Raw genomic sequence first — 16,948 nt, 5'->3', positions numbered from 1 at the left:
TTCCTTTTTTAGGTTTGGAAAGTTTTCAGTCATGATTTCTTCAAATACCTTTTCAATCCCCTCTTCTCTTTCTTCTCCTTCTGGGATCCCTATTATTTGTAGGTTGGCATGCTTTGTATTATCCCATAGGTCCCTTATATTGTTTTCATTGGTTTTTATTTGTTTTTCTGTCTGCTATTCTGATTGGGTGACTTCTGTTATCCTGTCTTCTAAGTCACTTCTTCATTCCTCTGCATTGTCCAGTCTGCTTTTGACTGTGTTTAGCTCGACTCTTATCTCAGCCATTGAGTTTTCTCTTTTTGATTGGCTCCTCTTTATAGTTTCAATTTCCTTTTTAAAGTATTCTCTGTCTCTATTCATAGTCTGTTTTGGTTTCTTCACTGCTTTGATCACTCCCTTTTTAAAGTCATGATCTAGTAGACTGTTGAGGTCTATATCATTGATCATTCTTTCAGGGGATTTAATCTTGTTCTTTTAATTAGGCGTAGCCTCTCTGCTTCTCTATTTTACTTATATCTCTCTGGCACTATGGATTACGGAGTATCAGTTATCTACTGTGGTCTTGAGGGGATTTTTTTTTAAGAGGATGCGTTCCTGTGTAGACTGTGTGCCCCTAATAATTTTGTCATGAGGTCTGTTTTTAGTATGGATGTGGCTACATCTTTCTTCTGTGTGTGTTGGCTTTATCCCTTTGATTGAGGTTGTGGCCAGGGTTATGGTGACCAGAGCCTGAACTGGTTGTTGAGCGGGGCCTCCTTTTTGTTCTGTGGTTGTCACAGCCCTGACAGGGGTGGGTCTGTTCCCTTTTTGTTGGAATGGAGGCTTCCAGACCTGTTTCTGAGTTGCAGTGTGTAGTAGGCAGGGTTGGAGTGCTTTAAGTACTCTTTGTTGGCTCTGCCCTTGTCCCTGCTTCAGCTGGGGGAATATCAATGTGCTGCTCTGGTGTCCCCCAGGTTCTCTGCCTTAAGAGCTACCAGTGCAGATCCGCTGACTTCTGGGTCACACACCTGGATTGTGGCACACAATCAGGTCAATGCTGTCCCCAGTGCCAAATACCGCCCCTGCATGTGCCCTGCTGCGCAAACTCCAACTGCTCGTCTTAGAGGCCTGCGCTGGTAGAGGCCCCAGCCCTCAGGGACTGCGAGTTCATGCTACCGGGTCAGCACTGTCCCCAGCATTGTGTCTGCACATGGTAGGCAGGCTAGCAGCAAATGACCACACCAGCCCTTGCCCCAACTGTGTGACAGAACTCTACTAGTAACCCGTGGAGCTAAACAGTCCCTTCTGCCTGGGGATGTAAACAAATCTCAGTCCTGCCTGTTAAGTTGCAGAGCCCCTGTGTACAGATTCAGGTTTCACCCCTGCCTCCACCTGGGAGCCGTGCACCAGCGAATACGGTAGCTGTGGCCGAGCCCCACCTCTCTTCTCTCGAGTACGTGCCAGCAATGATGCCATGGGTATCTGGAGACAAGGCAAGGCCCAGCTGTGCTGTGCCCCTCCCCTCAATGGACAGCAGCAGTGTTGCTTGCTTTCTTCTTTTTTTTGAGATGTACCCAGGCTTTTGTGTTCTCTACATACTCCCAGTCACAGTGCTTGAGGCTGCTTCTGTGAGTTGGTCCCGGTCCTCTGCCCAGGTGTGGGCAGACTGTCCCGTCCCACCCCTACCAGCTCGCATCTAGGGCTGGGGATTGCAGGGATCCTTTGTGTCTGTTTCACTCAGTTCTGTTGGCCAAGGGCTGCTATGCATAGATCCAGGCCTCAGAGGTTCCCTGTCTGTTCCTGATGACCTCTGCATTGGAGATGGGGAGTCACAGAGTAAGAGCACTATTCCTACTTTGTCGCTTCCTCCCCACAGGACAGGTCCTGCACTATTTTCCTTTCTTCTTCTTCTTCTTTGTTTTCTCTTACCACATTTGTGACAAATTTTGTCTTTTGAAGAAGACAATGTTCTGTCAAAGTTCAGCAGGTTTTCTGAGTGAATGGGTTGGTCCATGGATGAGTCTTTTGGTGTATTCATGGGAAAGGGTGAGCTAAGAGTGTCCTTCTCTGCCATCTTGGCTACACCCCCTATTTCTAATAGGTTTTTAATAGTTACCTTGGACATACAGTCATTAACCTTTTGAAGCTCTGCTGCAGAAATCTAACACCCAGATTCTGTCAGAGACAGGAAGCTAACGTGACTGAGTGAAGCCAGCCTAGTTGAGGTATAAACAAATATACTCCCTTGTAAACTGGAAAGGAAAGGACACCTGTCCAAAGAGTGTAGCCTCTACTCACACATCATATGAGGATGTGGGACCACTATTTCCAGATCTCCTGATTTTTCAAGAGAATTAGGACATCTGAGTTTTAATGTGAAATCTCCTGACTGGAATGTTAAAATTTAACTAAAAATTGAAATACAGTAATGCAAAAACAGTGAGTCTGTTTAAGCTGAGGAAAATCTCATCTTTGGGGTAAATATAAGCAAAAGCTATCTATTTGTGACTTCTTTAATAGATTCTAAACAGTTGCCATCCAAGGCCTTCTGCCATCCAGTTTAAACCTGAATAGTTCTGATCTTATCTGCCACTGTGCCCCAGTTTGTGGTGCTTTCCGTATCTTCGTCATGGATGAATCCTTACTTTTCCTCAAGGCAAAGTCTCTTTTCTGCTCCTTTGACTTAGGAATGCCCTTCCTCTTTTCACGCCCATCCCTCCCTACTGTCCTCTGGTATTCTTCCTGATCCTTTAAAACTCAGCTTGGATGTCTCCACTCAGACCAAACTTCGTTGCATGTTCCTTCTGTCTGAACCTCCAAATACTTTAAAGTCTTTCTTCCTTGTATTGAAGTTATTTGTGTATGCTTTATTATCATTCCACTAGAATGCCGAGTTCAGAACTTGCTGGGCTTTCTATTTCCTGCATTAGTCAGCATGACTATCACGCCTGGATTCCTGTCTTTGTCCTCAAGTGAGGTCTTAACTCAAATATGAGCATTTTATCTGATAGTTTCCTTGACAGGGTTAGTTTAGAGTCCTAGGGCAGAAAAGAAAAGGAATCTGTTGCTGAGATTTTCATCCATGGAAGCGCTGTGTGTTGGAGCTAGGAAGAGAGGCAGCAGATTGAATGTTGGCCCAATTAAAGAAGTAAGCTGTTCACAGACACAGAATACAAACTTATGGTTGCCGGTGGGAAGGGGGGTGGGAAGGCACAGACTAAGAGTTCGAGACTTGTAGATACTGACAGGTATATATAGAATAGATAAATAAGTTTATACTGTGTAACACAGGGAAATATATACAAGGTATTATATTGTGGTAGCTCACAGTGAAAAAGAATATGAAATAAACATATGTATATTCATGTATGACTGAAAAATTGTGCTGTACGCCAGAAATTGACACAACATTGTAAACTGCCTATAACTCAGTTAAAAAAATAAAGAAGTGAGCTGTTAAATTGGAAGGTCAAAACAAGCAGGAATCTGGAATAATGGCATGATGATTATTAGCCTGGCACACATGGAGGTGTGCAGGTCTACAGGCTGGCTGGCTTCAAGATACAATTTCAGAAACACAGCCTGCATCTCTGGGCTCCTCTAGTTCTCAAGTTGTGTATCCTTAAAGCCTCTTAATGAACTCAAAATTGTTTTTCTGATTACCTTGATTATAAATTTAATATAATTTTAACACTATAAAGAAATTTGCTTGATCTTTTTTTTTCTTTTGTGATATGGTCCCCTAGTAACTTTCTTATTTATTTTTAGGGAGAGGGAATGTTACTTTGAATTTGTATGTACACAGCTGTATTAAAACCAAACTGACTTTACTGACATCCTCAGAATGAAAGAGGTCAGCGGGCAACAGGCCTCTTGTTGTGGGATCCACAACTCACTGGTGACCTTGGTGGTGTTTGTGTATCATGCCTTTGGGTGCTAAAATACAGAGGATATTAATATGAGGGAACATAAGAATTTGAAGTGTTGTAGGCACTTCCTGTGGCTATTCCCCAGCATCTTAGTCTTCCAGGTGGTCAGAGGATCCAGTGGTGGTCCCTTAGCTGTATCTCAAGTGGCCGTTAGGTAATTTGGCAGTTCTAGAGGAAAAGTGATGAGACAGTTTTGTTCAATATATTTTAAAAGTTTGAAATGTAAAATATAATTATGATTTTTATGAAAATTATATTATCAATAATTATTATCATCTTAATGGTCATGCTTTTAAAACAAGGGGAATGTTGGTCAGTTCATCTTAATTAAGATTCAGGAAACAAAGTTTGTTTCTCCTAATGTATCTTAATGTCATTATTGAGTTAATGTATATTTGATCAAATCTGCTTTTGTTGTTACTATGGCATTGCATTATATTCTTACCTCATAAAATGGATCAATATCTCTAAAGTGGCTTATTGATGCCTAAAAAAGAGGTGAAATAGTAATATAAATGCCAGAGCTCAGAATAAGACCATAAATTTAAATAGTAAACTGAATCCCAGTACAAATAGAGTATGTGTTGGAGAAAATGAATTAGCAAGTTTGATGATTTTCATAAATAAACAAAATAGAGAAGGAACAAACAAAATTCATGATTAATATCTGCAAATTTGGTTTTGTTATGTAGTCCTCTAAACCCTGGTGTGTTGTATCTTATGAAACTTTGTCAAATAGTAGCAAGAAATCACTGAGGCCTTTGCATTGTTTTCAAAGTATGGTAACTACTTCAACAAACTAATTACTCTTTTTCCCTTGGACAAAGGTAAGTAATGCTTTCTGAGGGGGTGAAATTGGTGTATTTTGTAACTGATGGAAGAGACAGGACCTAAACAACAGATATCTCATTCAGATACCTCATGGGCTCTATCAAATAAAAACAGGTAAATGAGAGCCTGCACAGGTTGTTGGTAAAGAGCATGGGCAGCCTGGGTTCAGAGCCCAGGTCTGTACTTACCAGCTGTGTGTACTTGGTCAAACGACCTGCTTTTTGTACGCTCAGCTTCCTTATCTACATAGAGGGAATGGTAGTAATATGGGCTACATAGATTTGTTTTAAGGATTATAGGAGGTACTATTTGTAAGCCTTAGAATAGCACCTGGCACATAGTAAATGCTGTAGAAATATTAGTTAAATAAATATGCTGGAACTAAATGAAAATGTGCCTTAGAGGGAAATGTTTTTATGAAGATGAGATCATGACTTCTACAAAAAGAATCGTTTGCAGTATTATCTGTTTTCTGCAACTTACAGGATTATAAAATAGCTCAAAGACAATGAGAAGTAGAGATCATTTGAAAGGTAGAGATCTATTGGCGATCTCTAGTAGGGCCTGGTGGTGACCTCTGGTGAGCCAGTGCCCTAGATGACTGTTGGTTGACACACAGTAGGTACATTTTTAACCTTAAGATTCTGAGTATGCTTCCTGAAGCTGGGTTAGAGGCCCAGGCTTCTTTGCTTGAAAGTTGCATATTGGATTGGAAGTCTTTCTTCCTGGCTCTTTATTTTGAGCGGAGATTTATTCCTGGTCTGGAAAGGTTTTTCCTGGCTCTTTCTAAGGCCTCTCTGTTCTCTGTCTTTGATCTGCTTCTCCCATGGGAACTTCTCAGTCCACTGAGCCCATTTCTCGAGCCCCTGCTGACTATATGCTCTGCCATCTCTGTGTACTTCGTTTCTTGCTGGCGTGAATTTACTAAAGATAATTTGTAACTTCTTTGGCTTCTTTGGGAAACCTAAGGTTTCCCCAAACTGGATCGTCTGAGTGCTCTCCCTTCCCATTGCTTCTGGTCTTCTTCCTCCTCTTACCACCTTTGATTTTCTCTTCAGTTCCCTTTAAATCCTTTGCAAAGTCCCTCCTCAAACTCCTATCTTCTCCATCCCTATCTCCCCTTGCCTGACTTTTCCCTTCCCAGTTTAGCTCCTCACTTCCCTATAGTCACTTGAATTTTAGGCCCCTTGCTCCCTACTGGGGTCTCTCAAGGGACTCAGGGGCCCCTGAAAGCAACTACTTGAGGCTGAAAAGGAAGAGAAGGTAATTGAAAACAGACTGGATATTTTATCCACTCAGATAAGCTATGGGGACATCCAGACAGCTGTTTGATGTCTCCTGTCAGTTTCTCACTTAAAATTTGGTCCACAGCCTCCCTAAGGTTACATATCAGGGCAAATGAAAAATCCTGGAAGTCTCCTCAACAAATATTGGTAAAAGCATTAGCCCTTTTACTGAATAGATAACTTAACTTGTTCCTTCTGTCAGAAACATAATTTGGATAAAAATATCAAGGGGAGCCAAGACCAGAGTTTATTACTGTATTTACCTGACTCACGGCTCAAATTTTAGAGTGGAAGCTATAAGATCTCTGTTTGCATCTGTCTGTATGTATATTTTTGTATGTGTGCATGTTATGTTTACATGATATTTTTCTACTTTTGATGGTATTATCAAGTTAATCCATAAAATCTCATAAAGGAGCTCTATTCATATTGTTTTAGAGATAACAAGCATTTATATCAATTAAATATTCCTAAAACTCCCAGAAATATAGAAACTAACCCAAATACTTTTCAAGTTCATGTGACTTGGGTAAATCTTTGGTAAATATGATTAGTTCAATATTGTTGGTTTTAAGAAAACAGGTGTATCTTCTCAGTTATCAGCAGTAAGTGTAATACAAGCATACATTTTTGTTGTACTTAGGGTTACTAGTCAAATAAGCTTATGTTATATCCACTAGATGTTTACGATTATAAAAATTATAAATTCAACCGAAGACCAAATGTACAAGTAAAGATGTAGTAAAAATGAATTGCTTGTTATCCATGACTTCTTGTATATCAAGCATAATGTAAAAGAAAATCCATGTATTTAACTTTTTTAGGTTTCTGCTTTTGCAAAGCTTGCCTAACATGCATGTGCTATAAAAATAGTTAACAGGGAAAGAACTTGAAATGATGGCAAGCTTTGTTTGACATTATAATATGTCCGCATAAAAATAGTTTCCAAAGTCTTTTTACTACCTTATAACCTTAGACTTATGCTAAATTAAGTATAGGTATCCAATAAAAATCTTGATTGTTTCCAAGTAAAATAAACTACTGAAATGCCAATTACTGAAGATAACTTTAAGTTTATATACTTTTGGCTTCTTTCTTTTATCCAATAAAAATCTAGATTGTTTCTAAGTAAAATAAACTACTGAAATGCCAATTACTGAAGATAACTTTAAGTTTATATACTTTTGGCTTCTTTCTTTTAACGTGGTATAAAAAAGCTAAATATATTTGAATATGTTAATAAATGTTCTTTTGCCTTATTGAAAGGTTATACTATTAAAAAAATGTCTCTAGAAATTGAAAGATAGTATATGTATAAAATTTGCTAGTTTGCTACAGAATGCTGGTATGTGACACGATTTGCAATTGTCTACTTCTTAGTCTTCTCTGTAAAATAAAGGGTAATAATAATGGTTAAAAATTATAATTAATATACATAAATGAAACTAGTAAAAATAATAAAGATGAAGAGAAATAGCTCTGTATGTAAAGTTTGTGAGGAATGAAAGATTTTTGTTGCTGTTTTTAAGGGAAAAGAGAGTCATTTTACCCTAAATCAAGATCACTGGTTATTCCAGAATGAGAAAGAAGAAAAATGTAAAAGAAAACCTGAATGGAGATAGAGTTATAGAAGGTTTACAGGAGAGGAATTTTATCTGTGATCAAGTTGGCTAAGATTGAATGAATTTGTTTTTTGTTTTTGTTTTAAAATAAGCCCAGTAATGTACTGATGCAAAACTAGAATTGAGTTTTCTCTATTAAAACAACGAAGTTTTCTTGGATTATTAGTCTGTTATTAATAAGAGATTGCAAAAAATTATCTTTTAAGTAATCTACCTAAGAAACAAAGATTCTATGTCTTATCAAAGTAATTTCCTGTGCTTTATGTTGTCTTTATTATGTCTGTTTATGAGAACTGAAGTATTATTTCATAGTGACCTATGATCCTATTTGAATGAATCAAGTGTTCAAACCTTTTACATTTCTGAGAACTTCCCCAAATTAAATCCTAAATGAAATCTTGAACTCTAATTGAGATTGGTTTTTCCCAGAGGGACCCAGGAAAATCTCAAAGGATTTGTTTTTTCACCTTGTGAAGAAGAAATGTTAAAAAAATTTTGATTTATTTGACCGATTAAGTTGAGTGGGAAACATTGTCAAATAAGAAATGATGCTTAATCATTTAATTAAATGATGCTTCCCTAAGTTATATTGGTGTGAGTAAAAATGATTGATATATATATTTCAGAAATTGTAGTAAGTTCATAGAAATTTGCCAGGACCCTTTTTATCTATCGTATGTCCTGGTATAATTTTATCATTTATAATACATTTATAATATTTAAACATTGTATGTCATAGAAGTAACTAGACTCCTTTATCAGTTGCATCATTTTTAATAACAAACTCTCTTCAAATCTTTAACCATGACCATCTTAAGTTTTTTAATCATCCAAGATAGTTTTTGTTCTACTCTGATTCTTCTCTGAAAGCTCTTGCAGTCTATGACAGGCAAGAGTGCTTTGTCTTCAACAAAAAGTGACTATTCCAGAGATCCATAGAGAGAACGATGGCAGGTACTCTGGGGTAGTGGCTTCTGAAGGCATTATTGCTTAAGTAACTTTGAGACCATACCTCTGGACCGGGTAACAATTTCTAGAAGTAAAGGAGAAGCTGACTGGTTCAGAAAAAAATGCTAACCCAAGATCAAGCAGAATAAAAATCAGTTACATGAAGAAAAAAAAAAGAACATACTATAAAAAGTGCTTAGTAGAATAGAATAGGGAATTCAGAAATATATCTCAGTATATAAGATTACTTAATATAGTTATTGGTTTAACAGGATAAGAAAATTATGTGGGTTTTTTGTTGTTGTTCCAATACATTAAATAATGCTGGGGGGAAAAAGAATCAATTACATGGGACTGAATGAACTAATGAAGAGTGATGTTGACTTTTAGGGGTTATTGTTTTGGAGCATTGCTGGTTCTTAAATGTTTTACTTAAGAAACCCCCTTTTCTGTTTTCTCAAGCTATCTATAACTCATGGCAATTTAGTTGATTATACTTTGGTAAACAAAAACGAAACATTTATCTTTTCCCCCTACCCGATCTCTCTAGAATTCAGAAACTCTATTGAGTATTCTTATTTTCATGGCAGTGACATTATTTGTATAAATTACATAAGAATCTGTCTTTTTTGTAACATGACATAATTGGAAATTTTTGCCTTATTGACTCTGGCTAGATGTCATATTTGAGAATGATGCATAGGATCTCATGTTATCAGACAGTTTTAAAGAATTAAATTTTGCTTTATAGAACTAATGCTTACAAAGCCTTTTGGAAAAACCAGTGTGGTACCTAATTTATAGAGTACCCAGCCTTACAGTGACTAAAGAAGGGCACTTCCTGGTAAACCCAGGAACCTTACGATATTTTGGGAACCTTGAGAAGAGAGGAATTTACCCAAATCTATAAGTATTACAGGCTAAATCTGTTGGTGAGTTCTTGGATTGTCTTCCTAACCTTGAGAAGATTTCAAAAATCTAATTTGAGATACTTTATGAAAAGTTCTAATAAAGCAAACTTGAAAGGCCTAAGTAGTCAATTACCGTTCTTGCAGCACTTATGTAAATAGTTAGACCAAATCTAATGAGACCAGACTTATTTTGTAAACCAGAATAAAAAGGACGGTGACTGTAGAGAGACATTTTATGTTTCATTGAAAAACTATAGTGTACCCTTGTGGGTTACTAAATTCTAATCTTGTTCATTGTCTTCTACATGCTACCAATTTTCCCATTTCCTCCAATATCTGGCTACAATTCTCCAAAATGTTTCCAGTTTTTCTCCCCTCCTCCTGATTTGGCATCACTGAGAACCAAAATTGCCCCTTCCCTAAAGCCCTACAAGCTGAATCTGATGACCTGATATAAACTTCAAGGAAATCCCCACAACAGATCATGTGTGTATAACCTTCATGCTTGCTATCGCGTGGGCCATTCCAGAAATGCCTCATGCCATCACCGAGGACATTCAAACTGTGAAAGATGCTTCAAGCCCAGCGTCCTGATATTCTCAACTGTCTACCCTCTGGACCCAGAAACTGGCTTTATAGTGTGCCCCAACCATTAATCCTTGTTTTTCTTTTTCTTTTCGTAGAAATTCCCCTCATTAAATGCCTGACTACTTGTACCACCTAGCAAATATCCTCTACTACCAGGTCTCAACTAAATGGTTCTGCTGGTTCTTAATGAACAAAAGGCCAACCTAATCAGAATGGACTTATATTGGTCAAGGAGAAGAATGTCTCTTCTTTCCTTGAATAAGAGAAGGGACTAACAAAGACTCCCTCCTTAACTAAACTTTAGTCATGTTTCACTAAGCCCTTTTCTCAAGCAGGCCCCATCATTACCAGGCCTGCATTGTCCAAGTTTAGCAGGAATCCTTCTAAGTCAACTTGGAGAGAATTTCCCATCTTTGATATCTGATCACCCTCCATTCTAATCAGATTCTGCATCCCCTGCCCCCTCCAGTACCCTAGGTGATATCTGACCATCCTGGCTTGCCTTCAGCAAGAATCTTGTCTGTTTAACCAAAATCTCCCTTCACCCCCAATGTTTCCTTTTAGTAATTTTCCATCCACTGATCCCTACTCTGGTTCTTGGCTGTAAATCCCCACTTGTCCTTGCTGTATTGGGAATTAACCCCAGTTCTATACTGAGATCTCTTTTCCCCTGCTGCAGTAGTTCCTGAATACAATCAGTTTTTTTCCTTTTTACTATTTTAACCACTGTCTAGCTCTGTTTTTTGTTTAGTTTTTTTGTTTTGTTTTGTTTTTTCTTACAATATCAATGGTATATGATCTGGGAGACCAATTACTATCATATGTGCACACTGACAGATATTCCAACTTTCAGTTGGATAAAGCCAGTGATGTACAAAACATGAATCAGTGCTTTGTGTACATATAGAATGTCCATGAGGGAGCAATACTTGACAGTTTTCTGTCCTATTTATTACTAAAAACTCAGGATATGGGAAAAGACACATTGGGATCAGTGCCTATGGAACACAGTTGTGTGAAAAGGAAGGCAGTGCATTGCTATTCAAATTAAGAGGTGACCTCTAGTGGTGAATTACATTGTTGCCTTTACAGAGAACAGTTGGTGGTCCAAAATATGCCATTTGGTTTTGGTTTATTGTTGAAAGAAATACTGGTAATTATTAATACTATCACATTATAATTTTTGAGTACATTTATGCCTTTTTGATACACCATGTGAGGAACTGGGCAGCAACAGAATATCTGACTTTGAGGAAAAAAGATGCTTATGTGAATTTTTAAAATGAAAGAAAGAAAAATATTTCCTCAGGATGCTCAAAATATCCCATTTTTAAAATTTGCAGCTGAGAGATTAGGATTTCTTTTAAGAAAACTGAATTGTGGTATAAATGGTTTAAACTTTGAAGCTTTCCAATACAATTCTTTAACAATTTCTTTACTTTTGGAAAAATAAATACATGCTTTATTATCATATATATTAAGTCACATTACTATAAGTGCAATTACATATATAATGCTTCACAAGAAAATGAAGAAATACTTTTTAGAACTGCAACTAGAGGATGGATTAGAAATCTATTTACTGTCTCCCAAGTTGAAACAGTCAATCTTTCTGCTTTCATTTGTGTTATACTTATCAATGTAATGCGTGATGGAGTTTTGAAACTCATCATTCATGAGAAGTCTGTATAATTTAGATTCACAATAGTCCACATATCTAGAATTTTCTGACAGTACCACCAAATATTCATTGTCATCTGACAGTCTTTAATTGGGAATCAGGACTTTCTACTTTGGTAAAAGTAGTAAGAATAGAAATTGATTGGTCATGGAACTCAAGATCTTCTTGTTCAAAGTCTTTGTCATTGGGCCAGGCATTGGCAGATTAGTAAGAGCACAAACAAAGTCCAGTCTCTTTCACTGATAGGGAATAATAATAATAAATATTGAAAATACTTTTAAACTATTGTGGTATTTTAAATATGGATGCTGAAATAATACTTGTAACTTTTGTAAAATCTTTGTAAAAAAAAAAAGGTAGTGTGTGTAGAGAGCTTACCATGGACTGAACGTTATTCTAAGTGTAATGAACTTATGTTAACTGTAAAAGAGGCAGTAATTTATGGACTGAGACATGGAGAAAATAAATAACTTATCCATAGACCAAGATTTGAACAGTCAGTCTGTAGTAAGCACTATTTCTTAGTCTTTATCTGACTAAGGAGAATACTCTAGGAGTCCCTACGGTGCTCAAAGTCAGCTGTGTGTGTGTTTTTTTTTTTTTTTTTAATTTTGAAGTCATCTAAAATCTTTCTCTACTCTTTTATTGTACAATTCTTTTTCTCCTTCTCCTTCACCCTCCATCCCGACCCCCGCTTCCTCCTCCTCCCTACTGCTACCACCAATGAATATTTGATTAGAATCCTTTCAGGAGAGAAGTGATTGCAAAGAAGATGCTTTGGCGCCAGAGAGAGGAAAGATCACTTTTATGGCCACAGATCATTTCCTTAGTCTTGGACAATTTTTTCTTGGCTTATAACCTATCACCTCTAATCCCTTAGAGACCTCAAAACTGCATGCTCATTTAGGGGTGTCTTTGTGAATCAGTAGCATTATCTCCCCCTTGAAAGATTTGTACAGATCATAAATGGTTTAAAAAGTTTGAATTTATATATACAACAGCTTTCCTAGAGGTATATTAAAAAGCTTTTTATGCATAACAATTTAATGTATTTTAAAACATTGATTTTATACAGCTTTGTTTAATGTGCTTTACTACTATTATTTGTTAAAACTAGATGAAAATTCAAATTATAGTATTGCTCTAAAACATTTAAAAATATGTCAGGTTTTAGAAGGTAAAGTTTTAGCTTATTTTAACAATACCAACTTGCTGTCTTTTGTATGCAGAACAGAGCTTTTTTTCTTTTAAATCTAGCAGTGCCCTCTAGAGTGAAAGGTTGATAGAATTGGATAAAGGAGGAGCTCAATGTTTAAATGTTCTTGATCCATACCATTCTGAGGAAGAGTTTGTTACTTAGAAGTAGCAAAGAGCTGAACCTAAATTTTTTTGTTTCTGAGTACATATTCTTTTCAAGGATGCCTTTTAGGTAACCAGAACAAAAATAGAAGTAAGCTTTTTTATTTGTGAAAATGTATTTTGTCTTGGTAATTACACATCTTTTTTTTTTTAATATCTTCTGGTGAAACTAGTGGTACATAATTATATCTTAAAATTAATGTTTTTATAATATTAATAGTAAACATTGAACTTTTTGTTGACCAATATAACTTGTCTAAATTTATTGAATGACTATTATATATGTGATACTAAATTTGTATTGAGGAATACACAAAAAATAGAGAACAAGCCACACCCTTGGTACTTACACCTCTATTTCCACTTGTCTAATGTATCTGAGTGTGACCCATACTGGCTCTTGTATTAAAGTTGTCTTTATTAAATTAATTAAGAGTACTACTGTTAATATATATTCCCTTTTTATTACAGAAGAAAATACTCAGGAAACATCACAGGTGAAGAAGAATTTGAGTGACAAAGTTTCTCTGTATAGAGGTGACATCACATTGCTAGAGGTGGATGCCATAGTCAATGCGGGTGAGTAGTTGATATTTTGTGATGTATTTATTATACTGTTATGGGAAAACTGGGCTCACCTTTTGGTGGGTGTCTGGGCAAGAGACACAAACACACCAGAGATCTGGAGAAGGACTTAACTGCAGCAAGTAAGGAGGGCACGGGATTCTCCCCAAAGCAGTGTCTCCCTGAACAGCAAAACTGGGGAAGTTTCAAGCTAAGGGTATTTGCAAACTCATTAAGGGGCTTGGTGGTATATGCATATTCATGGAGGGGCTTGAGCAGAGGAAAATTCAGTGTAAAATTGGGGCAAAGGTTGACAGAGTCCAAGCTTTAGTTTGACTCAGGTTCTCGTCCTAATCATTCCATCCCAGCTGGGCAGGGGCCTTTGTTCCAGCTGAACTCAAAGATATGTATCAGATTGTTACGTATATCCCTAGAGGAGTAACTAGGACTCTGTTTTATAGATGAACTATTGTTTTGCTTTGTTCCTGCATTCTTTTACTTCCCTTAAGATCATGAATTACTGAGACCTGTTCAAGGGCAAACATAGTGGCCAGGCTTAGAACACAAAATGACTTAGACCCAAAATAGCTTCTTTTATGTCGAGAAAGCCATGCCTCATTCTCTTTCTCTGGGGACCCCTTAACCTATCTGCTTACAATATAAGTATTATTTAAAAATATTTTTTTATAAACAGGAATGTAAGTATTTTAGAAAAAGATATCCTTTTTCTAAAAAAAGACATGTCTTATATATTCCCCTTCTTGATTAAAAACATTGAAGATCTGTTTTATGTATGTGCTGCAGTTAATGTGCTAACTCTATATGGTATCCATGCTAAGTTGAAACTAGGGTACTGGACCACTGGAAAAGTGACAGATTGTTGCAGAAAGTTCTTCAGAAAGAACTTTAGCAGCTGTATTATTGTTGGTTTAATGCTTCAGTTAATAGATGGCCAACATAACAAGTTCATCAAACTTTTCCTTCTTTTGACTTTGTAAAGAGATGATTGATCTATACCAGATAAAAGTAAAATATAAAGAAATTATTTCTGCAGTTTCCAAACCTCAGCTGTTTGGTTTTGATACAGGAAAACTGAATGTGTGGTGAGAGGAGGGCTGCGTCCTAGGTCTCAGCTGAGCCTCTGGGCCATGCCCCGCCAAGTGTAGATCCTTGGCTTCATGCAGGAAAGAATTCAAAAGCGAGCCACAGTTGAGTAAATGTAGATTTATTTAGAGAAATATATACCACATAGAGTGTAGACTGTTTCAGAAGGTGAGAGAAAAGCCATAAGGTGTGGGGATTGGGTGCTCAGGTTAAAGTGAAAGTAGGTACACACTCCATAGACAGAGTGTGGGCATCTCTGAAGACGAGGGAGCAAGAGAGGCCACGAGGTGCAGTGTTGCCAGTTTTTATCAGCTAGGTAGCTTCACATGCCAACAAATGAGAGGACCATTCCAACTACTCTAGGGAAGGGGCTGAGATTCCCAGGAATTGGGCCACTGCCCACTCTTTGACTTTTTATGGTCAGCGTTGAAGCTGTCATGGTGCCTGTGGGAGTGTCATTTACCATGTTAATATATTACAATGAGCATATAATGAAGCTCAAGGTTTACTGGAAGTCAAATCTCCTGCCATCTTGAGCCTCAAGGCCTCCAGGGAGTTGAATCTTCTACCATTTTGGTGTTAATTGCTTCATCATTCCTTGAATGGCTGTGCCCTGCCCCTTTCCCTCCTGTCTCAGGTTCAGCTTCTCATGTTTGGTATTAAATGCTTTATTTTAATTAATTTAATAATTAATGATCTTAAGTAATTTTTGTGTTTGAACATTGGGAAAATAGTGTGTTATTTATGGTAGTCTCTATCTTCTATATATTTTACGATGTGGCTGTATATCAAGAAATGCATAATAGTTGTGATCCTATAAAAATAAATGTCAGTAATAAGAGAGTATTTAATTATTTTAATTTGTATTTTGTAAAGTTAGGCCCTTTGCAAATTGAAAGTGTCAAATAAAAATAAATCTAGACTTAGGTAAAGAGAGACTATTCAAAAAGATGATTACAATAAGGGGAGGTGGAGTATCACAATAGGAGGAGGGAAAATATCAGAGTAGGAAGAACCACTTTGACCATGAGATTTATGTTGTGGGACACAATGGGGTGGCTGGTCAGTGTGGCAGTGACATGCGATTTGGTAAAAGAACTTACCAGAGATAAAGTATGAGAATAGAAAGGAGTTTATTAGGGTGTGCTGCCACAGATAACAGTGGGCCACACAGACTGGAGGTGCCTGTGTGAGCCCCTCTGGCTGGTTGTTGTGGTCTTTCACAAGGTCGTGTCACAAGGTGCCTGATCGTCTTGTGCATAAGTCTCTGATTGGCTGTAGGTGAGGTAAGAAGTTTAGGGTCTGTGAAGGGCAGTGGGGTTAATGACTCTGATAAGGTGGCTTGAAACAAGCCAGCCTGAGCTATTGTGAGATTATTACCTAGGGCTACTAGTTTGTTAGGAGAAACATGCCCAGCAAAGAATGTACTTTATCTGTTGAGGGATCACAGGCAGACATCTGAGAGCCCAGAAATGGGGGTCGTTGGACTTTGAAGGACATCAATTGGCCCAGCAATCTATGAACACCTCAAAGTTCAAGCAAAAAAGGGCTTTTCTTTTAGAAAGAATTGGATGCGGGACAGTGGGATGGTGAGTGGCATGACTGGACTGTTGATCAGGGAATGTTTTTCATTGAGGCCAGCTGATTCTTGGGAGGGACCATTAAAGGCAGGTTGATCACTTCCTTTGCTCAGGAGTGGGTCAAAGTTCAAGAGCTTGGAGGAAGGAGAGAAGCCTGATTAAAGTTTGGTCAAGCCCAGTTAACAGGCATTGATCAATCAGAATGGTCAATGGGGACAAATAGTTCAGCTAATCATTTATGAGATAAAGAATGGGAATTTGGAGGGTCTGCATCTTGGCCTTATAGGTTACAAGGGGTCACTGTGAGTTTTGCCTTTGTTGTATGGGGAAGAGCGGTTCTTTGTAGTAAGCTGTTTTCCAGAACACAAAAGGGTGGGGGGTAATTTCTTGACAATCACTGCTTTCGAGGAGTACAGAATTCAGATAAAATCCAACATCATCTCACGTTTCCTTCTGGTGATGAGTGAATTCACACAGGATAGTAGGAACATGCCTTAGAAGGCAGACAGACGGATCTCACGGAGAACTGGAACATTGTTCAGGGTATAGTCTAGTTCTGCCTACCA

At 37.6% G+C, this 16,948-nt stretch overlaps 1 protein-coding gene across 3 annotated transcripts in view; it reads left to right on the top strand.

Annotated features, from left to right (window-relative positions):
- MACROD2 (mono-ADP ribosylhydrolase 2) overlaps positions 1-16,948 on the top strand; it is a 1,889,921-nt gene that overhangs the window by 73,897 nt on the left and 1,799,076 nt on the right. For all 3 annotated transcript variants that reach the window (XM_072943799.1, XM_072943800.1, XM_072943798.1), the window contains exon 3: positions 13,606-13,713. In XM_072943799.1, the coding sequence (XP_072799900.1) occupies positions 13,606-13,713 (108 nt within the window). The remainder of the gene's footprint in view (positions 1-13,605; positions 13,714-16,948) is intronic.

Source organism: Vicugna pacos, chromosome 19, assembly GCF_048564905.1.
Source record: "Vicugna pacos chromosome 19, VicPac4, whole genome shotgun sequence".
NCBI lineage: Eukaryota > Metazoa > Chordata > Mammalia > Artiodactyla > Camelidae > Vicugna > Vicugna pacos.
Note: the sequence above shows the minus strand (reverse complement) of the source record. Positions and strands in the feature narration are given on the sequence as shown.